The sequence below is a fragment of the Mesoplodon bidens genome (assembly GCF_964165515.1).
Source record: "Mesoplodon bidens genome assembly, chromosome: 7".
Classification (NCBI taxonomy): Eukaryota; Metazoa; Chordata; class Mammalia; order Artiodactyla; family Ziphiidae; genus Mesoplodon; species Mesoplodon bidens.
In genome coordinates this window covers 106,266,402-106,290,493 of record NC_138164.1, presented here as the reverse complement: position 1 = coordinate 106,290,493, position 24,092 = coordinate 106,266,402, and the positions used below count along the sequence as shown (strand labels likewise).

Genomic DNA, 24,092 nt, shown 5'->3' with positions numbered 1-24,092 from the left:
TCTCTCGGGACAGAGTCCTGAGCAGGGGGTGGGTGACAGGTCGGTTGGAGGGTGTCCGTGGGGGCAGAGTGCTGGCCAGGCTCTTCTGGCATGCTTGTGCCACTCCAGCTCCGCGATTCTGTGAGCACCCCCCTCATCCCCACCATATCCTTCTAGGAACTTCCTTTTGCTCCACCAGAGTTGCTTCTGTGTCTTGGACCATTGATATCTCCTGGTGGATATGGGGCCAAATCGAGTGGAGAAAGGCCCCAGCCCCAAGATATCTTCTCAGGGCCAGTGAGGCCCGGCCAGTCCTCTCCCTTCACTAGACCCTTAAGTTCCGAGTCAGATGTCCTCCTCTGGCTCGTCTAAGGAAACCCAGGCACTGCAGGATTAGGTATGTGTCTAGGCTTGCTGGGGTGTCGAGGGGACTATTTCAGTTAAGGGAATTACTTAACCCACAGGAATGTTAAGTCCTGGTCTCTTACTCTCAGGTTAGAAGGTTAACTGATTGGCTGAAATGACCTGAGCTTTGGACTTTTAACAGCTGTGCGAACGCAAATCCCAAATCGGCTAGGATTTACTAGGTACCCACTTTGTGCAGGGCCCTGAGGTGGCACTGGTGCCCTTTGGGCTTGACAGCCAGTGGTCCCTGCTCTCGGTCAAGTGAGGGGCTGCAAGGGGAGGGGGCACAGATCGAGGGCTGGTGACGAGGCTCTGGGTCAGGCAGCCACACGTGCTGGCTGGTGGTTGCTGTGCTGTGCTAGGCGGTCCTGTGTCAGTGTTGCACCCTCTGACCATGAGGCTGCAGAGCCCTCGCCCCCTGGTAGGTGCCCCTTCCCAATGGCACCCCCAGAGGGATCCACAGGGGTGGACCCTGGATTGAGGAGGCCGGGCACTCTAGTTCTCAGGAAGCAGAAAAATCATTATTTACAAAGAACATATTAAAAATGCACGAGAGAAATCAGCCCTTGCTTCCCACCACCCCCAAGGTGTGAGCATCCTTGTGGGTCCTCATGAGGCAGAGTTGGAGAAGAGAGCTGAGTCCCACAGACGGGGGAGGGAGCTGCCCGGGCCTGGACCCCGTGTGTCTCTGCTTGGGAGGGATGCTTGCTTCAGGGCTCTGCCCTTTCGCAGGTTCCACACCTGGAGGGGGGCCAGCTGAGCTGTGTTGGGGTCTTCGCCTGGGCTGGTGAAGATGTGGAGAGATGTCCGAGCTGGCCTGCCTCTGCAGGGCAGTAGGATATGTTGGAAAGTCACGTCCATGGTCCTGCCGGGCAAGGACCTGGACATTGTTTTCCAAGCAGTGACTGCAGAGTATTCTCAGGACAAAAGGTCTGGCTCTTGATGTTTGTTCCTGGGTCCTGGTGCTGTGTGGTGAGAAGGAAGTGTGTCGGCGGAGGAAGCCTCATACTGTGGAGATGGTTCAGGGAGGTGGGGGCCCAAAGCCCCCAGCCCAATGTCAGAGATAGCGGCTTCTCCTTCCTGCTGGTGTACGTCCATCAGGATACTCTCAGGGGTGCTTTTTTAAAAAAAATCGAGGTATAGTTGATTTACAATATTATGTTAGTTTCAGGTGTACAACATAGTGATTCAAAATGTTTATAAATTATACTCCATTTATAGTTATTATAAAATACTGGCTATATTCCCTGTGGTGTACAATACATCCTCCTAGCTTATTTCTTTTATACATAGTCGTTTGTACCTCTTAAATTTCCCCTGCCCTTAGCTTTTTTTTTTTTTTGCGGTACGCGGGCCTCTCACTGTGGTGGCCTCTCCTGTTGCGGAGCACAGGCTCCGGACGCGCAGGCTCAGCGACCATGGCTCACGGGCCCAGCCGCTCCGCGGCATGTGGGATCTTCCCGGACCGGGGCACGAACCTGTGTCCCCTGCATCGGCAGGCAGACTCTCAACCACTGCACCACCAGGGAAGCCCAGGGGGCTCTTTTATGTAGTCTTCTGAGATGGAGTTTAAGGTCCATGACCCCTCTGCTCAAATGGCCAGATCGGCTCCTGTCACCTAAATTGCTGTTGCTTAAGCTCCTTTACAAGAGTCTAGGTAATCGTCCCCCAGCCCCCCACCCAGGTCATGAACGGGCAGGGTGAGCAGAGGTGAGGAACCAGGTGGCTGGTGCTTATCCCCAGGGCTCTGCCGGGGTCCAGGCTCACCTTTTACAGCCTCTGAGCCCCGTGCAGATCATAGTCACTGTCAGAGGAGTTATCGGGCTGGGCGGAGACACGATGCAGGACCCCTTCCAGAGCTGTGGAAAGAAAGGAGGCCATTTGAGCAGGGTTAGCCCTCCAGGCGACACAGAGAGAGCCCCTCAGAGCCAAGAGCCCTGCGGGGGCTGGAAGATCACAGAGGCTTTCTGAGCCCGTGGCTCAACAGCCCTGAAACTGTTGTGATCAAATCAGCTAGTGTCCTCTAATGACGCACAATGCCAGGCTCCCTGGGGCTTAATTGTCAGCGCCAGTCAGGGAGCATTCGATACTGGGCTCTGTGGGCCACTGATGGATGCTCTGTTCTGCCTCCAAGGGATCCGAGGGGCCTCATTTATTGAGAAACAGGTCCTTTAGGTCACAGCGGTGCTGGGGTTAATGACATCCCGGCACATTCTTCTCTCTGGCTGAGTGGCCCGTTAAGGCTGTATCCCTTCCATACCCTGCCGTGGCCGGCTGTTAAAGGGGCCGTTTGATCCTTCTGCACCACCCCCCCCCGGCCCCGCCACCCCGCTCGGCCTCCCTTCTTTCTCCAGGCGGTCATGTGACCCTCTGCTTCGTTCCTAGGAGCGCCAGCTGGTGCTTACCTGGAAAAGCTGAGATTTGGGAGTTCCTGGGAGGCTGACTGTATTCGTTCTCCACGTGGGAGGCCGTGGGGTTCTCAGCCTGGGACCGGACAGTCACCGTGTGGTTGCGGTGGAAAGACACTGAGCAGATGTGGGAGGTGGTATCATTAGACGTGATGCCCTGTCCTCCTCCCCAACAGGGGCCCGACTCAAATTTCCTGTTCCCACTGTGTCACGTGTGGGTGGGGGCCAAGGGCCCCCTGAGCTCCTTCAGTGCGTCCCTTTTTCCCTTTCTTCCCGGGGAGGCTCATTCTAGCAGGGCTCAGGCTTTTAGAGCAGCTTTGGGTCGGCTGGCAAGCTGACTGGCGGGCAGGCCATCCATCAGACAGTCAGTCAGTTATCAAACATTTATCAAGCAGGGAATTGGAACATGAGTGACAGGGCAGATGTGGTTCCTGCCCTCCCGGAACGGAGGGTCTTTATATTGTAAGAAAGACTTGACAACACAGAGCCTTCTTGAAGGAATTGGCCCTTGACACATAAAGTGGGGGAGAAGGCGGAGTAGAGGCAGGAGGAGGGCTGTGGTTCTACCCACAAAGGGGGCTCTGGGGCTTCCCTGGTGGCGCAGTGGTTGAGAGCCTGCCTGCCGATGCAGGGGATGCGGGTTCGTGCCCCGGTCCAGGAGGATCCCACATGCCACGGAGCGGCTGCGCCCGTGAGCCATGGCCGCTGAGCCTGCATGTCCGGAGCCTGTGCTCCGCAACGGGAGAGGCCACAACAGTGAGAGGCCCACGTACAACAACAACAACAACAAAAAGGGGGCTCTGGCTGTGGCCAAAGGAGAGAGGTTGGAGACCAGGGGTGGGGACAGGGCCGGCTGCATCCAAATGTCTTAAAACTGGCCTTGTAAAGTTGTTCCACAGTAAAGACGTTCCATGCTAAATCTAGCTTGGACAACCCTTCTTAACATATGTCCGCTTTGGAGATGAACCACGCAAAAATGCCCATGAAGGTTCTGACAAGTCCTGAAGTAAAGAACTGTGTCTAGCTTTGCTTAACTCACTGATTTCAGAGTCTCTTTGATCACGGGGCCCTCTTCTCTGAGTACCACCCGTTAACACCTGTGGCCACAGTCACACCTTAGACGAGCACAGTGGAGCTCAGAGGTCTCAAGCAGCCACTGGCTCTGTCCATGGTCGGCAGTGACCCGTGACCCTGCTCCATGGCCTCCTTCCCGAGTCCCGTGGCTACTGGCCTGGGCCGAGGGAGGATCCTGCCTCCGGGGCTACTTACTGTTCTGGTTCATTCCCGTCGGGCCAATCCACTGGCGCTGCTTCTTCTGGCGGACTGGGTGACAGACAGGAAAGGCACGTTGCGGGGGGAGGGGGGTTGAGACAGGCGTGGGCAAGGGGGCCGGGAGCCAGGGAAGGAGGGAGGAGGTGGCAGGTGCATGCTGAGGGGCCGGTTCTCCAGGAGAAACCACCGCGGGGTGCTTAGAACCAGAATTAAGACCTGGGAGGGCACCAGGGACCCAGCCATCGCTGCCCACCTCTGGCAGTGGGCAGCCTCTCTAATCTCACACCCTTGTCTCTGAATGATTTCCTCCTGAGTTCTGCAAGGCCAGGATGATACCCACTACCTTCACAAGGTCTGCGGTCGCCCATTTGTTGTATGAGGAAACCAGAGCTCAGGGAGGAAGTGGTTCGATTAGCTGCCAAGTGGTGGAGCCGGCCTGGGACACGTGTCTTCTGGGATCAGACCCTCTGGACCCACCACAGTCTAAAGAATGCCCATACCCTCCCTTTGGGCTGGAGTGCGTCCCAGCTGGGCCCCTGGATGTGGGCGAATCAGTGATTTTTCTGACTTTCTGTTTGTTACTTGGTGCGGGGAAAGGCTGGTGAGAAGGAGAGGGGCAGGGCTGGGTGGTGAAGCAGAGGTGCTCCCAGCCGGCTTTCTGGAGGTGGGAACCCTCCTCTATGGGGCTTGTGGGCAACCCGTCCAGTCTCCCCACGCAGGGGCTTGAAAGGGAGGAGGTTCGGGGCACCTACACCTACATTTCTTCACCAGCTTCTTGTAGGCGAGGGGGCCACACAGCAGCAGCAGCACTACCACAAGCACGAGGGCCAGGATGATGCTCGTCACTGTACCTGCACCCGGGCCCGCTGGGCTTGAGTTCTGGCCTGCAGGAGGCAGAGTTAGGTCAGCCCCAGCCTGGGAGGCATCAAAACTGTCCGTTCAGAGGGAAGCTCCTGGCTGGCTGGCTGGCTGGCTTCCCCCAGTAATTCACCAGCATGTGCAGAAGGCAGTTTGCTATCTGCTGTCTCTCTACCCGTCTCTGAAATTCTCTGCTACCCGTTCATTTATCCACCATTTACTATGTAACAGTTGATCATCCAGCTATCATTTGCCCCTCCTGTGATCAACACTTTAAGTTTCCACCATTTTCTAGTTACTTATGAGTGATCACCTTGCCATCATATACAAATAGCCATCCATCCATTCATTGCTCTCTTTTCTGTTAGTCAATTACCATGAATGTAGCAAATATGTACCCCTCTCCCTTACTTTTCTACTTTCCATCTGGAAGAGCAGAAGACGGAATGAGAGCTCTGTCATTCATTAGCTGCCTGACAATGACGGCCAGTCTCCTACTGATGGTTCGTGCTCACTGCTGTCTGAGCACTCTTGGCCCCTCTCCCCTCATTTGTCATCCCTCCATCCTTTCCTAGGGCTCTCTCTTTAGTTCCTGGGGCCTGTTCTTCAGAAATGTGCTCATTGACTGAGTCTTAGAAGGAAAATCCAGAACTGCCCTCCACCCACCACACCATGGGCTGGGCCCAACTCACAGGTGACAAACACTCTCTTGCAGTGGGATTTTTTCTGCAGAAGCTGGTGGCACTGGGACAGCTTCCCTGGGGGACAGAAGAACCCCCTGGAGGTCTTCTCGCCGGTGTCCAGCAGCTGGTAGGAGCTGACGTTGCCGCACTGCTGCTCCTGGCACACTTCCTCCCACCTCGCCATGCCCTTGGCTGAGGAGCTGTCGCACAGGGCGTCCCACTGCTTGCCCTGGCGCACCTCCACGGAGCCTTCACATGTGCCGCTGCCCCCCACCAGGCGGCTCTGCACCTTGGGCTGGAAATCTGGGGGGAGAGCAATGGGAGGTGAGGTGGCGGGCTCGGCGGGAGCTCCCTGGGCCCCGAGCCTGCATGCCTGGCCACTGGGACCCCGTGACACTGGCAAAGTGGGGGCCCTGGCAGGGCCCGGCTCTCAGGGGTCTGGGTACCACGTGGGACTGCCTTCCTTTCTGCCTTTCCCTTCTTCTGGCATCCTCTCTGGCATTTTCCCCATCAAGCCCTGTCCCTGGCGCCTCTGGGCTGCTGCAACAGCTTGGGCACGTTCGGTGAAGAGGCTGGCAGGATGGCAGTGCCCGTCAGCAGCCACCAGCAGGGAGTCGTCCCCCACCCAGGTGGCAGTAAGAGAAGAGGAGTGGGGAAATAGGCTCCACCTGGGTCTGCTTCCCTCTTTGAAAAGTCCTCTCATTCTCTTGCTGCTGCTTGCGAGCTGGGAGGGCTTTTCAGCGAGGGGAAACTGAGGCCCAGGGATGGGAAATACCTCCTGCTCTGAGTCCTGGAGATTCTCAGGTGGGACTGAATCCAAGAATCCTGCTGCCGAGGCCTCAAGCCTGGAGGGACCAGCTTTCATAACAGGGCCTGGTCCAACAGAAACTGATTCATTTTTGCCTATCAGGGTTGGGCCTGGAGGCCCACACATGCTCGAGTTAGAGCGAGTTGTGATCTCAGCAGCTTTGGCCAGTTTCTATAGCAACATCCATCTTCAAAGCTCTAATAAATCTTCTATTTAGAAAAAAAAATCCAAAGGCACGACTTCGGGGTATGGTATTGCAAGTTGTAGCCTACAGGAGGGCTCCTAGCAGAGGGGTGGGTGGGCCTGAGAGCCAGCCAGGTTTTCCCATCAGGCCAAGAGATCCTTGGGGGCTGCTTCTGCCTGGAGGGGGCAGCATCTTACTAATTCACACCATGTGCCCAGTGGTTTGGGGGCATCCCTGCCTGCAGGATAGCCCAGTGGTCCAGAGCAAATGCTTCCCAGATGTGTGCACATGAATCCCTGAGACTTTGCAGAAAGGCAGATCCTGATTAGTAGGTGGAGGGTGGGGCCTGGGAGTCTGTATTTCTAACCAGCCAGATGAAGCCAATGCTGCTGGTCCAGGACCACACCTGGAGTAGCCAAGGCTTACACAACAGGCTCTGGAGTGATGCTGCTTGAGGGGAAACCCCAGCTAGTGCTCTATGATACTGAGTAAGAAATTTAACCCCTCTGAGCCTCAGCTTCCTCATCTGTAAAGTGGGGATAATAATAGCACCCACCTTCTAAGCTTGTTGTGAAAATGAAGGAATGCCCTGAATAGTCCCCAGCGTGATGTAAGCACTCAGGAAGTATGACTTCTTAGAGTCTGGACTTTGCTAGACCATTTGAAGATAGGAGCCCACTGCGTCCCGACACATGCTGTGATTATCCTTATTTTGACCTGTGGTCCCTTTCCCCTCAGTTTCCCCATTGGTCCTCATTTTGGGATCCCCCAGACCAGCCTCTGGGCTCCTGCCCTCAACCACGCCGGCATCGCCAGTCTATTCTGGTCGGTGGCCTGTGACTCGGGAGCCTCCCCAGGAAGCCGTCTGGGGCCCTGCTCTGGCCTTTCTCTACCTGCTGTGCCTCAGGGACCTCCTATGTCTCACCATCGCTCCAACATCATCTGTCCCTGGGATTTATAAACTCCCCTCCTGCAAGGCTGGTCCCCTCCAAGCGCTCCATCCTGCTTGGACCCTTGATACAAGCCACAGTCCACCAAACTCACCAGCAGACCGTGCCTCCTCCTGCCACTTCCCCGTGTGGCAGCCGAGCCAGCGGTACATTTGGACTCGTTCTGCGTTACTTTGCAGAGATGCCCGGGGTGTTGGGTGTGACTGTGGCCTCCCCACCCCGTGGCCGCCCTACCTCTTAGAGGCCAATGATCAGCCCTCCATGTCCCTTGTGTTCTCCGTAGCGCTAGTGCCCTGTGCTGCATGTAGGGCTTTCAGGAATGTATGGTGACTGACCACATGGAGGCGCCCGTGAGTCTTGGCCCGGTCCCACTCACCAGAACAGATGAGGCCGAGAGCTTGGCCTCCTGCCTGGGGCTGAACTTTTCTGAAGCACTGCTCTGGGGAGGCACATCTTCTGTTCTGGATCTTCCACCGGATCGGCAAGGGGCCGCTCTCTCCTGGCTCTAGTGTCCTGGCTGCCTCGGTCTCTGGCAGAGGCTTCAGGAAAGAGCCACACTGGAGGGCTGCACAGATGAGGTCCCCCAGGTCCTGGATCCCGTCCTGGGTCTCGATGCCGACGGTGCCACCCAGGCTGCCGCTGTAGAACTCCACCAGGCCTGCACACCGCAGGCCCCCGGGTCGCGCCACCAGCTGCAGCCTGGGAGGAGCTGGGGAGGTGGGGAGGCACCTGAGTGCTGATGACCAGCAGCAGGGCCTTTCTTGCTCTGTGGTTCTAACACACAGACGGGTGAACGACTGGCCGACGGCCCTGGGAGGTGGTGAGGTCCCAAATAGTGCATGGAACATGCACTACAACTTTTCATGCTTATCTGAAATTTAAATGTAACTGAACATCCTGTGTTTTTATTTGCTAAATCCGACACCCTACCCCCAGGGCCCTCAGAATCCTTTTACCTGTGGGCTCCGGAGTGGTTATGGGCGGGGGGCTTGTGGGAAGAGGTGTTGTCCTCAGTGGCTCTGAAAAGAGATGCTCTGGTTAGGGAGGGGGCCAGGACCCTGGGAGGGAGGAGGGAAGAGTAGGGGGTGTGGGGAGAGTTGGGGTCAACAACCGGCCATGTTGAGAAAGACCTGGAACTCATTATGTAAGTACCACGGGCCCCATTAAGCCCACTTGACCCACGCGTTGTGTCTAAGCCTCCTGCGAGGCAGGCAGTACCCGCCCATTTTACAGTTGGGAAAACAGAGGTTAAGAGGAGACAGTGAAGTTAACCGTTGGCAGAACCAGCTCCTCGACCTTTTCCATCCCCAGACAGGTGCCAGCACGCCCTCAGTCCTCCTCCTCCAGTTCCCCACCAGTGTATGTTTCTGAGAGGGTAGTTGTAAATCGGGGACCCCTTCCACATGCCTGCACAGGCCCCAGATCACAGGCGTGGGCAGCCTCCTCGGGGCTGGTGCCCAGGCCCAGGGAACCCACGGGGCCAGCTAGTTACCCACCTAAGCAGATGAGGGCCAGAGTGTCCCCCTGGTTCGCCTTGCTGTAGCTGCAGTTGGAGAAGGACCCCAGTTGTCCGCGGCAGGTGATCTGGCTCTGGGGTCGCTTCCCTTTGAAGTGACGGAAGTGGGAGAGAAGCAAGGGCTCCCTGCATCGCAGCTCCTGGCAGAGCTTCCAGGCCTGACCGGGGTCCTCCCGGTGGAACGGGCTTAGGCCCCAGCTCTTGCTATGCACCGTGTACCACTCGTCCTTGTAGTTGACCTCCAGATGGCCCTGGCACCGTGAGCCGGAGCCGCTTAGTCTCACTGTGAAGCCTAGGGGTCAAAGAGGTGGTGGGGGGGCAGTTGGGCTGGAAAGGGTCCTCCATGGGGGCCCCTCCCTGCACCTTCCCCATCTGGACCCCACCCCTAGCAAGGCTCCCGCTGCCCACGGGCTGCCTGCTTTGCTCCTCCCGTGAGTGTCGTCCTCTGGGACCTTGCAGAGACTTTCCAGAAACTCAGGTTGATGCTGCGCCTGATCCAGGCGGCCCCTTGAAACCAGGCCAGGAGGATGGAGCTTGAGACCTCAGAGCCGAGGGAACTCGGAGCAGTGAGCGAGGGGCTCTCAGCACCCACCGTCCTACAGAATCGCCCCTTCCTGGAAATTCTGTTTCAATAGACCCCAGATAGGGCCTGGAGCCTGATTTTTTTCTCTCTCTCTAACTTTTATTCTATTTTTTTCTGTTCATTTTTAAAATTGAAGTCTAGTTGACTTACCATGCTGTGCCAATCTCAGCTGTACAGCAAAGTGACTCAGTTATACACATACAGACATTCTTTATTTAATATTCTTTTCCATGATGGTTTATCCCAGGAGATTGGATAGAGTTCCCTGTGCTATACAGTAGGACCTTTTTCTTTATTCATTCTAAATGTAACAGTTTGCAGCTACCAACCCTAAACTCCCAGTCCATTCCTCTCCCTCCCCCTTTCCCCCTTGTCTTTACCTTTTAAGATCAATTTTATCGAGGTACAGTTTACATACAAGGACATGCACTCGTTTTAAGGGCACTTGTTCAATGGAATGTGACAAATGTATACACACCCCGCCATGCTCTAGACGGAAAACATGCCCATCACCTGGAAGCTCCCTCATGCCTCTTCACAGTCGATTTCCCTGAATCCAGCCTCAGGCAACCACTGATCTGCTTTCTGTCACTAAAGATGAGTTCTGCCTGTTCTCAAATGTTATATAAGTGGGATTGTACAGCAGGAACGATCGTGCTAGAGTTTGGAGCTAGGATGCCATTGCAGGCTTCCAGGTCCCGGCCCAAGGCCTACCAAGCCCTCTGTGGCCCCTTCTGGTTGCCTGGTAGCTTCACGAGATTCTCTCGGCACATTTGTCACCAAATACATTCAGCATGATGTTATCTCAGGAAATGTGAAAAAGAGAGGTCTGTGGTGAAGTGAGTCTGGGAACTGCTGAATCTGAAAATGCTTAACAGAGTTCATTGCAGGACTTCTCAGAGGCTTTATTAGGCCAGTGTCCCCTGTCAGGAGTCTGCAGTGGGTGATGTAGTATTGCCTACCCTTCGTCCAACGAGTTCTGTGGAACCCTGTTTGGGAAACACTAGCCTCTAGGATTAAAGTCCAACCTCTGAGGCAGGACATTTCGCACACTTTTACAATCTGGTGCAGCCTCTCTCTGCATCCCCAGCTGCAAATGTCTCTGGCCAGGGAGCATCTGGCAGGGCTGGGCAGGAAAAGGACTTTGCAAGGTGCATTTATGGCCAGTATCTTTTCTGTGCCTGGTGAGTGGGTCATAATAATAATTAGCATGACACCCAGCATTTGTGGGGTGCTTTACAGCCATCTAGGGCATCTGTCTGCAAATGGGCCTCTGAAGTGTGTGTGCATGCATGTGTGCGTGTGTAGGGGGTGTGGGCTGCACTCTCTCCTCTCTCTCTGTAAGGTGGGATTCGCTCTGATGGAGGGATGGCAGGTCCCCCTACAGCCTGGTGGAATCGTTTCACGCCCCCCTCTCCACGTGGCTCTTCCTTACCTTGGTCCTCTAAGTTGAGCCCTCTGAGGCCTCTGAGGCAGGAAGTGACTGCAGAAAGGAGAGAAGAGGGTCAGGAAGGGAAATCTCTCTCCTGCTTCGCCTCACCTCTACTCACAGCCTGATCAATGGCATTTTTGCCTCCAGCCACTGTCGTGGGCTTCAGGGGCAGGGATTTTCATACCCTAGATGGCAACCCTTAGGTGGGTCGTGAAACCAGTTCAGTGGGTTGCAACCATCAATTTTCCTTCTTGTTTTAAAACTTTACTTTTTATTTCTTTTAATTTTTTTTATTTTTGCGGTATGCGGGCCTCTCACTGTTGTGGTCTCTCCCGTTGCGGACCACAGGCTCCGGATGCGCAGGCTCAGCGGCCATGGCTCACGGGCCCAGCTGCTCTGCGGCACGTGGGATCCTCCCGGACCGGGGCACGAACCCGTGTCCCCTGCATCGGCAGGCGGACTCTCAACCACTGCGCCACCAGGGAAGCCCCAAAATTTTACTTTTTAAATGAACATGCAATAAATTCCATTTTCTTTTAGTGCACAATTCTATGAATATGAACACATACACAGATCTGCATAATCACCGTAACCATCAAGGCATACAACAGTCCCATCACCCCCCAAAATTTCCTCATGCTCTCCCTCTGTAGTAATATGCAGCATTGCAACCATCAATTTTTAAAAAATCATGTAGTAACACAACCATCAATTTTTAAAGAACTGAAATGGACTAGAATAGAAATGTCAGAATGCATCGTGTTTTGTGAGGATAAGGCTCACTTTGTGTGTGTTGGGTGGCAACATAAAAACATCCTGGGCTTCCCTGGTGGCGCAGTGGTTGAGAGTCCGCCTGCCGATGCAGGGGACACGGGTTCATGCCCCGGTCCGGGAAGATCCCACATGCGGCGGAGCGGCTGGGCCCGTGAGCCATGGCCGCTGAGCCTGCGCGTCTGGAGCCTGTGCTCCACAACAGGAGAGGCCACAGCAGTGAGAGGCCCGCGTACCGCAAACGAACAAACAAACAAAAAACCATACTGAGTGTTGCTTTCAATCAAAAAAAGTTTGAACGTCATAGTTCTAGAGAGCTGAGAAATGAGCCAGAATGGGAACCCAGAACATTTGTTACTTTCTAGAATTCCCAAGGCAGGATAAGAATGATAGCAATTTCTCTTTAACAGCTCCCAGTTCTAGAGGAGGAAATCAGAGCTCAGAGAGGCAGAGGGGCTTGCCCAAGATCACGCGGTCAGTTGGTGAAGGAGCCCAGTGGACGCGGGTTTGGGGGGAACTGGCCTCCCCTCTGTCCTGGCTCCTGCCTGGGCCCCTTCAATAGGAATGTGGGCCATTGGGCAGTCCCGCCTCCTCCCAGCCTCGTCTGACTGTGGAGCGGGGGTGGAGGGGTGTCAAAGTGGCTCGTTGTCCGTGGCCGGCTCTGTGTGGCTGGGGCAGAGGTTTGATCTGGGTGGGGACGGGTCGGGTGGCACGCCTGTATGGCCTCAGAGCCCACCCTCCATGTTCGCTGCCCGGCTTTATCAGTCATGGAGCAAGTGTTTGGTTTCCATCTGCCCCAGGCTTGCTTCTCAGTTGGGAGCTGGGGATAGCATTGGTCAGGGTGAGTACTTTATATAGTAAAGGGCTGTGTTTAAGTTTCTTCTGAGAAATTGTTCCTGGGTGTAAAAAGTCCCGTTTTTGCCTGAGTGTTCTGAAGCTGGTGGTAGAATTTTAAGGGGAGTCATGCCCCACCAGCCTGCCCTCTCCCTGCAACCAAGACTCCTTGTAATTAAGTTGTGGCCTATGGTAAGTTTTTTCCATCTTGGCAAGAGCCCGCCATGGTTGCCCCGGGAGTCCTGGGCCTTGGAAGGGGAAGGTATTTCTCACACAGAGGGCATGTCGAGTCCAGAGCAGAGGCCAGAGCTCTGGCCCGGGTTGGGAGGGGGTTGGCCAGCTGTCAATCATCTGATCTATTGCAATGGGCAGGGCAGCCTCAGGAGGACATGGTGGAGATGCCCGGCTAGCTTGGTCAGAGAGGAGGCGGGGGGCCCTTTGTCCTGCCCTCTCATCTCTCACCCCTGACCTTCCACTCTACCTCCCTCCGTCCCAGTTCCCACCACGAATGGGGCTGTACACTTTTAGGGATTCATTTCTTTGGCTAAACCCTGAGGGCACTTATGGGGATAGGGGACCCAAAGATCCACTCTTTGGTGCTGAATGTTGCAGGATAGGTTTTCTGGCACTGTTGCCTTTCTCTGGGTCTGAGTACCAGCTCTGCCACTTCCTTAGCCCCTGTGAGCCTCAGTTTCATGGTCTGCAGTATGGGAGCAAGAAAGGGACCAGCTTCATAGCAATGTTGTGAGGATGAGATGAAATAATCTATGCAAAAGACAGCCCAGTGCCTTCCTGGCTGGCGTTCAGTGCTCAGAGCTGGTGTTGCTGGTTGTGGAGCTGGCTGGGCCCGGGGCAGGGGTGGGCGGGACTGCAGGTCTGCTGGGGAGTTTTCCCAGGGGCAGGGGTCCCTGTCTGGACGCTTGGAGAGCCAGATCACAGGGCTCGCCACCTCCCTTTCCCACCTGGGACCTTCGCAGTCCCAAAGTCACCACAGTCAACGTCCGTTAACAGCAGCTACCAATCATTGAACACCTACTGTATACTCAGCACTGGGCGAGGGGTCCTTACGGATATCGTTCATCTTCCACACGGCCCCACAATTTGAGTTGAATAAGTTCACAGTATAGCTGTCAGGAGAGGCAAGTGCCCTGTCCTGGGTAACGCCGCCAGCAAGTGGCAGGGCCTGGATTTGAACCACGAGTATGCCTTCCAGACCCATCTCTCTGCTTTCTGCCATCCAGCTGGGCCTCCAAAGTGTCAAGTTCAGGGAATGAACAAATGAACAAATGAGCAGAAATGAACATGACCTTGACCCTGACCTTGGTGCTGGAGTCCCCAGACCCTAAAGCCCCTGGAGACAGGGACTGGGCCTGACCATCCCTGCGGATCTCACACAGAACGGCCAGAGAACATTCTCAGGAAAGACTGCACAACCTGAGAACCAAGAAAAATTCTAAAAAAGAAAATGCTCTGTGGAGAAAAGGCATCTACACATTCCAGGGCTTCGCCTCCCTCTGGGAGCCTGACTGGCCTCAGGTGAGCAGCATGTCTTGTCTTGTCCCTCCATCACCGTCACTGTCACCACCACCATCATGAACACAGTCACTGTCACCATCATCAACACCATCACCAGCACCGGTACCATCACCACCGCTGTCACCATCACCATCACTGTCACCATCACCATCATCAACACAGTCACCGTCACCATCACCACCATCACCACCACCACCACCACCACTACTATCATCAACACTTATATAGTTGTACTTTCTCCTAGGCATTTTTTTTTTTTTTTTTTTTTTTTTTGCTGTATGCGGGCCTCTCACTGCTGTGGCCTCTCCCGTTGCGGAGCACAGGCTCCGGACGCGCAGGCCCAACGGCCATGGCTCACGGGCCCAGCCGCTCCGCGGCATGTGGGATCTTCCCAGACTGGGGCACGAACCCGTGTCCCCTGCATCGGCAGGCGGACTCTCAACCACTGCGCCACCAGGGAAGCCCTCTCCTAGGCATTTTTTTGTTTTTTTCGGTACGCGGGCCTCTTACTGTGTGTCCTCTCCCGTTGCGGAGCACAGGCTCCGGACATGCAGGCTCAGCGGCCATGGCTCACAGGCCCAGCCACTCCATGGCATGTGGGATCTTCCCGGACCGGGGCATGAACCCGTGTCCCCTGCATCGGCAGGCCGACTCTCAACCACTGCGCCACCAGGGAAGCCCTCTCCTAGGCATTTTTATACATTAACTCTCTCAAACCTCACCACAGCTCTGTGAAGTTGGCACTATTATTTTGATCTCCATTTTATAGATGAGGGAACAGAGAGATTAACTAACTTGCTAAGCAACTGATGAAGAGTGGGCCCAGGACTCCAAGCCAGGCCATCTGGCACACAGTCTGTGCTTTTGACCGCTGGGCCGAGCTGCCTCCCTTCCCTTCAGAGGGAAGGCTGCCACGGCCTGCTCTGTGTTTCACCAATTCCTGCCTGTTCCCGGCGTGCAAACCTGATGAAAGAGAGTGAACTTGTGATTCCCTTCAGTCAGTGAAACATACTGTGGGAAGACTTTCCATGAACTTGCTGTATGATCTTGGCAAGTCACTCAACCTCTCTGGGCTTGGTCTCCTCGTCTGTAAAGTCAGGAAGTTAGAGTCCACCCTCCCTCACCTTCCTTTCGGTTCAAACTTCCATGATCTATAATCTTCAGCTCCTGATGTAGCTCGGCGGCAGGCAGGCAGGCAGGCAGGCGTCGGCAGGTGAGATGTGTGACTGACTGGGAGCCTTCCTGGGTGCTGCTTCTTCCTGTCTGTCCGGGGATCCGTTCAGATTTCGATTGTCCACAGCTTATTTTCATTCTTTCAGCTGCTTCTCACAGGGATCAGACCAACATCCTCCTTCCCCTGAACCCTGCTGACTGTGCTCGGGGTCCCTCTGACCCCTTCCCTGGCTACAGCTTAGCCCAGCCCCTGCGTGCAGCCCGAGGCCCAAGGCTTTGCTGCTGCAGAACCTGCAAACAGAAGCCTGGGGACCCACGATACCAAGAGGGACAGGAGGCACAGAAGCATCCTGCCATTCCCCAGTCTCTCATCCAACACCACACCCCGAGCTGCTGGGGCCAGGCCCCTTCCCTCCCCTGCCAACCTTTCCTTGGAGGTCCCACTATTTAGGGCTTAGACTGGCCAAGCCAGGGAAAGATCAGGGCCAAAAATCCAGAGAGACAGGGAGGCTTTTTCACTCTCCCCTCCCCCCTCTCCTCATCTCTGCCGAGATTTAACCATTTTGACTCTGCCTGCCCTGATGAGGTCTCAGTGAGGAGTAAATGAATTCCTGAAAGAGGCTCTGAGACATTTACGTGCTCACCCCCTCCCTCCCCTCTCCTCTTGCCTCCCCCCACATTCTGGATGGTTCTCTCTTTGGCTCCCTGTACAGCAATATTCTGGGCCACGTCAGGCCACAGATGAGTTTTATTTGCTCAGCACAGTGTTATCATTTTTTTTCTGGAGCCCATTGTTTTGAAAGGTTTCTTTCTGTTTTGTTTCTCTTTTTCTTTTTTTGGCCGTACCGTGCCGCATGCGGGATCTTAGTTCCCCAACCAGGGATCAAACCTGAGCCCCGCTGCTGTAGAAGCACAGAGTCTGAACCACGGGACCTCCAGGGAGGTCCCTTACTTTTCTTTTTTTCAAAAAAAAAATCCCAAGATCCAGATGTTTTTGAAAAACAATATGCTTTGGCCACGGGGGGCTGCATCGCCATGAGCCCCCAGGGCAGCCTGTTCTGTCCTGGTTTGCCAGCACCCTCGGGGCACCCTGCTATCTCCCTGCATCTGGAGAGCCTCAGCTTCAAACACATGATGGCTTCTGCAGCGAAACATATGAATTTTCACACTCAGTGGGATGTGTCAAGATTATAAATAGTCTCCTCTTCATTCAGGTCAGGATTTGCACTGTAAACGTTTGCCAGAAATTTGCAAATTTTGGGGGGTTTTGGAATTGCAGATGAACGTTGGTGGATCTGTATTATCAGTCCCACTTTACAGCAGAGCCAGAACTTGGCCCAGGCTGCTGGCTTCCGAGCTTGTACCCTTGATGCCACCCCTGACCCACACATGGGCCTGCCTGGACCAGTGAGCACCTATGCTTGCAGCCCTACACACTGAGAAATGGAGACAAGAGCATGGCCTGCCGAGGGTCCAGGGGCACCGGGATCCCAGGGAGGAGCTGGGACTTTACTGATGATAATAACAGTGACCGCGACCTCTTACCCCGTGCAGACGCCAAGGGTTTCTCACGGGAGACCCTGTTTCTTCCCGACAGCCTCAATCAGGGGGCTGTCATCACTCTGTTTTCCGGATAAGGAAACCGACAGACTGGTTGAGTGCGGTTTGGAATCTGATGTTCCATTTTTTTCCATTAACTGCGATTCCCTTTCATAGTCCATAACATTCTCATCAATTTACAGCAAACTCAATAAGTCAACTGCCTTTTGGGGGCATTCTGGATTCTCCTTCCCTCATCCTCTGCTGAGAGGCTGACTCGGAAGGCCAAGAACTCCGCTTTTCTGAAACGACTCTCATCAGTGGGGCTGTGTTAACCTGAGTCTGTAGCAGGGCTTCAGGGAAACGAAGATCACAAAGGGCCCAAATTCTGTTTCTCGGGTTGAGCACCAGATGAAGTGGTTGGTTTTTGATCAGGAGCCTTTTTATGTGCAAAACTTGTAGAAAATCACACTGGGCTTATGCCAGGAGGAGTCTGGGGACTGGAGCCTGCAGAAGGAACAGCAGATTCAGGTCTCTAATCTCGCTCACCCAGGGTCTGCGCCGATGAGCAACAGCGCGCAGCTTGTGGGCAGAGTGGCCTTCGTATCTGAATTGCAATTCCACGCTCTCCCTGGTGACCTCGTGTGTCTGATTGAATTTGCACGAGTTTCACGCCACCGTATGTGACTCCACTGTCACAAGGACAGGGCCTCCTTTCTGTTCAGAGCTTCACATATCCCAAAGCCCGCACAGGGGCTCATCTTTTCCATGCATGGCCCTGTGAAGAAGGGACCGAGCTCACCCCTATTTTCAGATCAAGAAACCGAGGTTCAGAGAGGCTCAGTGACTTGCCCAAGGTCACACAGCTCGCTGGTGGTAGGGTCGGAGCAGAAACTCCGTCACCATCACTTGACAGGGCTCCATGGGACTCTACCACTGGGAGACCCCAGAGCCCGCTCGCCCATGGTACAGAAGGGGGAAACTGAGACCAGGGAGAGGGAGGGGCTCACTCCGGAGGGGAGCCTGTGGCGGTACAGGGGACCCTTGCTGCCTCTGCCAGTTGCCACCAATGTCCTATCCTGTTTCTACCACATCTCTCCCAGCTGTGCCCCAGGGAGAAGGGAGCATCAGGGTCCCTGTGGGAGCCATGTGGGTCAAGCCCCCCCAGGAGTACATAACAATGATGAGGGCAGGGGTGGCGATAGTAGTAGCTATAGAGGGATTGATACAGGGCCACGATTCCCTATCTGCAATTCAAAGTCCAAAACCAAAAGTCTTTTCTGATGCATTTGGCAGGAAGGCATTTGTGCCTTCAGTGTGCGAATTCGGTTTCACTGCAGAAATGGGAATGTGTTTGATTATGGCATGTTGCCCAGTCTGGAAAATTCTGGGTTCCCAAATGCATCTGGCCAGAGGCTCCAGATAAGGGCTTGTGGACCTGGAGAGGGGAGAGTTCCCGTTTCTCTCCAGGGCACTCTGCCCCCTTTCTCCTCTGCTTGGCCCCTGGGTGCCTTGAGTTCACTGGAGAAAACGCTCTGTGCTCATGGCGGCCTCCACAGCTGCCTCGCCACCAGCCTGTGTGTGACGGCCCGTCTGCCTGCAGCCGTCTCCCCGGGTCCACATAGCATGGTGCAATCACTCATTTCCTACATGTATTTACTCAAATATTATCTTCTCGTGAGACCCACTGCAACCTCCTGGGAGACAGCATGGCCCCCGAGCTCCCAATCCCCAACCTCACATCACTTCGTGACCTCCTAACATCTATATGATCATTGATTTATCTTCTCTCCGTCTGTCTCCCCATCACACCCCAACTACGATGTTGGACGCACCTGGACAGGAATTTTGATTGTTCACTGCTGTGTCCCCAGCACTTAGAACAGTACCTGGCGCATAGTAGGTGCTCAGTAAATACTTGCTGTCTGAATGAATGAATGAACCAGATTTCATGATAGCAATTATCCTTTGAGATGGGCACAGTGGTTATCCCCATTTTATAGATGAGAAGGCTGAGTCTCAGAGGGGTGTTCTTGTCATTTGTGAGTGGCCAAGCAGAAATCGAACCCAGATCTGCGTTGCTCCAAAGCCCCACAGACCTTCACACATGTCTGCACGCAACACAGGCACACATATAGCAGGTACACACACAGCACACACACACATGCTCACCAGGCACCCACAGGCACCCACATGCATGCACACAGAATAGGTGTTCAATCAATTTTGTTGGGTGGAGTTGAAGTCCCTCCCTGGTCCCCTGGTCACTGCAGGGAAACCCCTCTGAACTGTAGGTGCTGGTCAGAGTGACCAGAGGGGACAGTACCAGCCCCTGAGCCCCCAGGTCCCTCTGCTACCTGCTGAGGGTGGGGAGCTCGGGGTTGCTGGGGGCCTGATTCTTTGCACCCAGAGCCAGCAGGGACCTCAGCTCTGCAGCTGGGGCCGCGGGCCGGATGGCGGGCTCACACTGGGCGTCCCCTCTCCTCTCCTCTACTGTGGATGCCCAGCCCCCCTCGGCCTGTCCTGCCCGCTGCCTTCACCCTTGATGTCCCCTCTGCCTGGGACACTCCTCCCACTTTTCTCTGCCTGGCTGGTTCCTTCCATCATTCGGGTCTCAGACGAGACATCACCTCCTCAGAGAGGAGCCCCTCAGACTGGGAGCCCCTTTGAACGTGAACTTGGTTAATGAGCCTCACCATTGCTGTTTCCTTCGTTGCACTGATCACAATATTTAGAAATTTGTAAATATTTCGGGTGTGCCCTCCATGAGGGTGGACTCCTGTGTGGATCACGGCTGTGTCCCCAGAGTTTTACACAGAGCTGGACACATAGTAGATGCTCAATAAATGTATGTGGATGAATAAATGAATGAATAACTAGCCTGTGCAGGAGGATTGGGGGAGAGAAAGACTGATGGCTAGGCTCGAGTCCTCCCCACCGGGTCCTGACTCACCTTGTTTCTTGCTGACTCTGATAATAACAATAATAAATTTATATAATAAATAAATTTATATAATAAATGAATTTTTTATTACTATTATTATTTTGTTTTGCGGTACTCGGGCCTCTCACTGTTGTGGCCTCTCCCGTTGCGGAGCACAGGCTCCGGACGCGCAGGCTCAGCGGCCATGGCTCACGGACCCAGCCGCTCCGCGGCATGTGGGATCTTCCCGGACCGGGGGCACAAACCCGTGTCCCCTGCATCGGCAGGTGGACTCTCAACCACTGCGCCACCAGGGAAGCCCTAGTATTATTATTAATGCTTACTGAGCACTTACACAAACCGACATTCCTATTAAAGCTCTGTATTCATTGATTCACTTAATCCTTATAAATCGCTACGAGGCAGGTCCTATTATTATTCCAATTTTGCAGAAGAGGAAACAGAAGCTTACAGAACGGGTCCATGGTCACCCAGCTGGCAAGGGGGGGACCAGAATTCAAACTGCTAAGTCCGTAACTTTCCCAAGCCTTAGGGCCAGCTTCTGGAGTCCCGGTGGCTGGGCCTGAGCATCTGGGCAGTGATCAGGGCTGCCTCCATGCCCCACTTTCAGCAGGTGAGCCCTGAGCAGGTTGGAGCTCAGGGCAGCTGCAGAGGGAAGCAGGCTGTGAGCATCTTCATGTACCAAAGGTCCCCAAGCCATGGGCACAAGCTTGATGGCCGGCCAAGAGGCCACAGTGTTCCCAGAGCTCTGGCAGTGAAGAATCTCTACTTGGAATGTCTTGAAGTGTGCCTGTGCTGTTTGCTCCCAGCCACAGCCCTGGCCCTAGGTGTCCCCAGCCTTGGTGGCTGCCTGTCTGCTGCTGGTGGTTGTGTCCGGAAGCCATTTTCCTACTCGTGGGAGTGGATTTGGTGTGTCTTTGCTCTTGGCTAGGGGTACAGAGGAGCCTCCATGAGAGCAGGAGCAGCAGTGGGCTGGGGTGGGCTCTGCAGCTCACTAGCTGCTTCTCCTGGATCTCAGTTTTCCACACTGTAAAATGGGGACAATGGGCCCACCTGCTTACTAGGCTGTTGTGAAGCTTTCAGAAGAAAATGGCTTTAAAAGTATTTCTTAAGCTGTGACCCGCTGAACAATGGGAATGTTTGTTATCCACCAGTTACACACACACACACACACACACACACACACACATTGGGAATCCTGTGCTCCTGGGCTTCCAGATGGTTCCCATACTCTGGTGAAGGCACCGCCTCCAAGACTTCCTGACTCTGGGCTCCATTAGGCCTAGTCCTACCAGGATCCTCGCCCCTGATGGGGTTCAGGGGGAGGCCAGCAGAGCAGGACTCCACCCCCACTCCCAGGGGGCTTGGCTAGACTCCTGCCCTGCTGGGGTCAGAGGCCACAGGTGAGGGGTAGATGGGGAGCTTAGGGGCCTGGTCCTTGGAATCTCCAGGGCCAAGGAGGCCACAGCAGCTCCTCAGGAGGGTCCCGTAAGCAGCGGGGTCCATCCGTCAGCCTCTGCCCTGGGGACAGAAGGCACTTTGTACCTCCTGCAGCTCCATGGAAGAATAGCCATGAGAACATGTGTGCACATGTGCCATCACCACATGCATGGGAGAAGGCAAGTCTACATTTGGAGGCCATGTTTTGCCCATGAAAACACACACACGTACGTACACACACACACACACACACACACACACACACCCCTCTCACACACACATACTCACACCTACACACCCATTTTCTAGGAGGGACTGAGGCCCCCCACTAGGCAGGCAATGTCCCCAAGTCCTTTCCCTCCAAGCTGCGAAGCCGCAAGTTGCCGCCTGTTCTCACCTGTTCCCGTCCCGAGTCAGTCACCTCTCTCACCCTGCAACACCTTCCAAACCCTTGAGAAGTGGTCAGATCTTACCCAGTTCACCGCCCCCCGGCATTTTATAAATAAGGAGATGGAGGCCCCGAGAGGCTCGGACCTATCTGAGGTCATACATGGCCAGGCTTGGACCCCAGGGCTCAGGTCACGAAGAACCCTCCGCCCCCCACCCCGCTTGCTCAGGATCCTCCCCACTGGCCAGTGTCGGTGACACCCCAGCAGCAGGGCTCCGGTCCTGAACTAGCGTCCCAAGGCCTCAGGGATGGAGGACTGCCCTTTCTCCCCTCCAGCAAACAGTAGGCCCCAGACTCACCCACCCCTGACCTTAGCCCCAGACAGCTTCTCCGGAGGCCCCAAGTCGATTCTACAGTGACCCCCGGGGAGGTGTTCAGAAGCCCCTCCTCTGGGTCTGGAGTGACAGTAGACCCACCCCTGGCTGAGACCCCCTCTGGGATGAAACCAGAGTGACTAGGGACTAAGGTGTATGTCTTTGACTTCTGCTCGACTGTGATCCGGTCCCCACCCTGCCCTGGCCCGCTCTGCCCAGAGCATCTTCAGAACTGCCCAGGAGATGGTGAGTTTCCTGGCCCTGGAGGCATCCAAGTAAAGGCTGGACACTCATGAGGTGAGGGGGTGTAGCAGCAGAGGGAAGCCGGCATTGAATGAGGGCTGGACAACCTGATTTCTAGGCTGAGGGTCTGATTTTGGCATGGATTCCACCTCGAAGGGGACAGTAAGGTCCCCAACAGTGCAAGAGAGAAGCAGAGGTGGGGGCCTGCGGGTGGGACAAGCAGGGCCAAGAGCTGAGCTGGGGCTGAGGGAGAAGACAGGGATCCTGGTGGCCCCAACCCTCTGTGGTGCTCCAGAGAGGTGACATGCGGGCCTGAGTCAGACGGAGGGGATCTGACTCTGGCATCTTCTTCTCTGTACCCTGAGCCCAGGTACCCCAGCAGACACCCCAGAAGGGGTACTCACCCAGCAGCCCTAGCAGGTACAGGGCAGCCAGTGGCGGATGATGAGACCCCATGGGTGCGGCCTCCTCCTGCCTCAGCCTCAGCAAGCTCGGCCCCTGTAGGTGAGGGTGCCTGGCCCTGTGTCTGCCTCTCCGGGAGAAGGGGGAGGGGCGGGCAGGCTCATGCAGGGGTGGAACAGGGGAGCAGGCAGTGTGGGGCCTGTGTCATCGCGTTTGAAGTTGAAACTGTCAACTTCCTCCTGGGTAAAACCATCTGCCCCAGATCGAATGGCGGCCCTGGTCTCTGCCAGCTTCCTGCCCGGGGTGCCTAGGCCTGGGGCAGTGCCCTGACCCCACCATGCTGGGACAGGGCTGCAGCCTGGGGGAGCCCTGAGCCGGGCCGAGGGGAGGGAGGCCTGGGGGAGGGGGTCGGGAGAGACGGGGAACACGTCCCACCGAGAGGTCCCTGAGCTGTGCTGGGGTGATGAGTGAGAGGCGGGAGGTGGTGGGCACCGCCCCAGTCCTTGCAGCAGAGACTCAGTGATGAAAAACCACACCAAACCGTCCATCTCTGCTACCGGGATGAGGTAGGAGTTGGAGGTGAATCCCCGCAGGTGGCATTTTACGAGCAAGCACAGGAGAGGGCTCCTCCATGGACCCTGGGCTTGCATCAGGGTGTGTATGTGTGAGAGCTCAGTGTGGACGGCGTGATCTCTGTGTCGATGTTGCTGAAATAAACCCCGGGCTGCTGAGGAAGAGGAGGGGTGCCGGGCACTCTGCAAAGCAGATGTGGGAGGCCAGCGACTGACCAGGGAAAGGCTCAGCCTCTCTGGGGCCTGGGCTCAGGTCCCTCACTCCAGGGCAGACAGAGCCCAGACCCAGGCTCCTTGGGGCTTCTCGCAATCCGGGCCATGTGCTGGGGGTGAAGTGGCTCAGGGACATGACGGTAGCCGAATGTGAAGAGCTGGGGGGTGGGGGTGTGAGCCAGGCCTCCCAGCTGCACGCTCCCCATCTCCACATCCCCTCCCCAGCAGCTGGAGGCCCTCTAGGGCTGGGGGGTGGGGGTGTGAGCCAGGCCTCCCAGCTGCACGCTCCCCATCTCCACATCCCCTCCCCAGCAGCTGGAGGCCCTCTAGGGCTGGGGGGTGGGGGTGTGAGCCAGGCTTCCCAGCTGCACGCTCCCCATCTCCACATCCCCTCCCCAGCAGCTGGAGGCCCTCTAGGGCTGGGGGGTGGGGGTGTGAGCCAGGCCTCCCAGCTGCACGCTCCCCATCTCCACATCCCCTCCCCAGCAGCTGGAGGCCCTCTAGGGCTGGGGGGTGAGGGTCTGAGCCAGGCCTCCCAGCTGCACGCTCCCCATCTCCACATCCCCTCCCCAGCAGCTGGAGGCC

At 55.6% G+C, this 24,092-nt stretch overlaps 1 protein-coding gene across 2 annotated transcripts; it reads right to left on the bottom strand.

Moving 5' to 3' along the window:
- Positions 1–883: 883 nt before the first annotated feature.
- On the bottom strand, positions 884–22,827 carry CD5 (CD5 molecule). Of its 2 annotated transcripts, none has more exons than XM_081239637.1 (11): positions 22,725–22,827; positions 11,082–11,129; positions 9,044–9,355; positions 8,504–8,566; positions 7,924–8,256; positions 5,615–5,908; positions 4,823–4,948; positions 4,062–4,115; positions 2,790–2,909; positions 2,152–2,243; positions 884–1,501 (listed from the first exon to the last, which is right to left on the bottom strand). In XM_081239637.1, the coding sequence occupies exons 1-10, from the start codon at positions 22,774–22,776 to the stop codon at positions 2,155–2,157; spliced, it is 1,491 nt and encodes a 496-aa protein (XP_081095763.1). In that variant the 5' UTR covers positions 22,777–22,827; the 3' UTR covers positions 884–1,501; positions 2,152–2,154. The 2 variants fall into 2 exon arrangements, with proteins under 2 accessions (XP_081095763.1, XP_081095764.1); XM_081239638.1 differs by having other exon boundaries at positions 884–1,349.
- Positions 22,828–24,092: the final 1,265 nt, after the last annotated feature.

Excerpts from the sequence above, each read along its gene's own strand:
- CD5 (XM_081239637.1), bottom strand. The coding sequence starts at position 22,776 with ATGGGGTCTCATCATCCGCCACTGGCTGCCCTGTACCTGCTAGGGCTG. Across the intron at positions 5,909-7,923 it reads TCTCGGCCTCATCTGTTCTG|ATTTCCAGCCCAAGGTGCAG; the intron begins GTGAGTGGGACC and ends CTCTCCCCCCAG. Across the intron at positions 4,116-4,822 it reads CAAGAAGCTGGTGAAGAAAT|TCCGCCAGAAGAAGCAGCGC; the intron begins GTAGGTGTAGGT and ends TCTGTCACCCAG.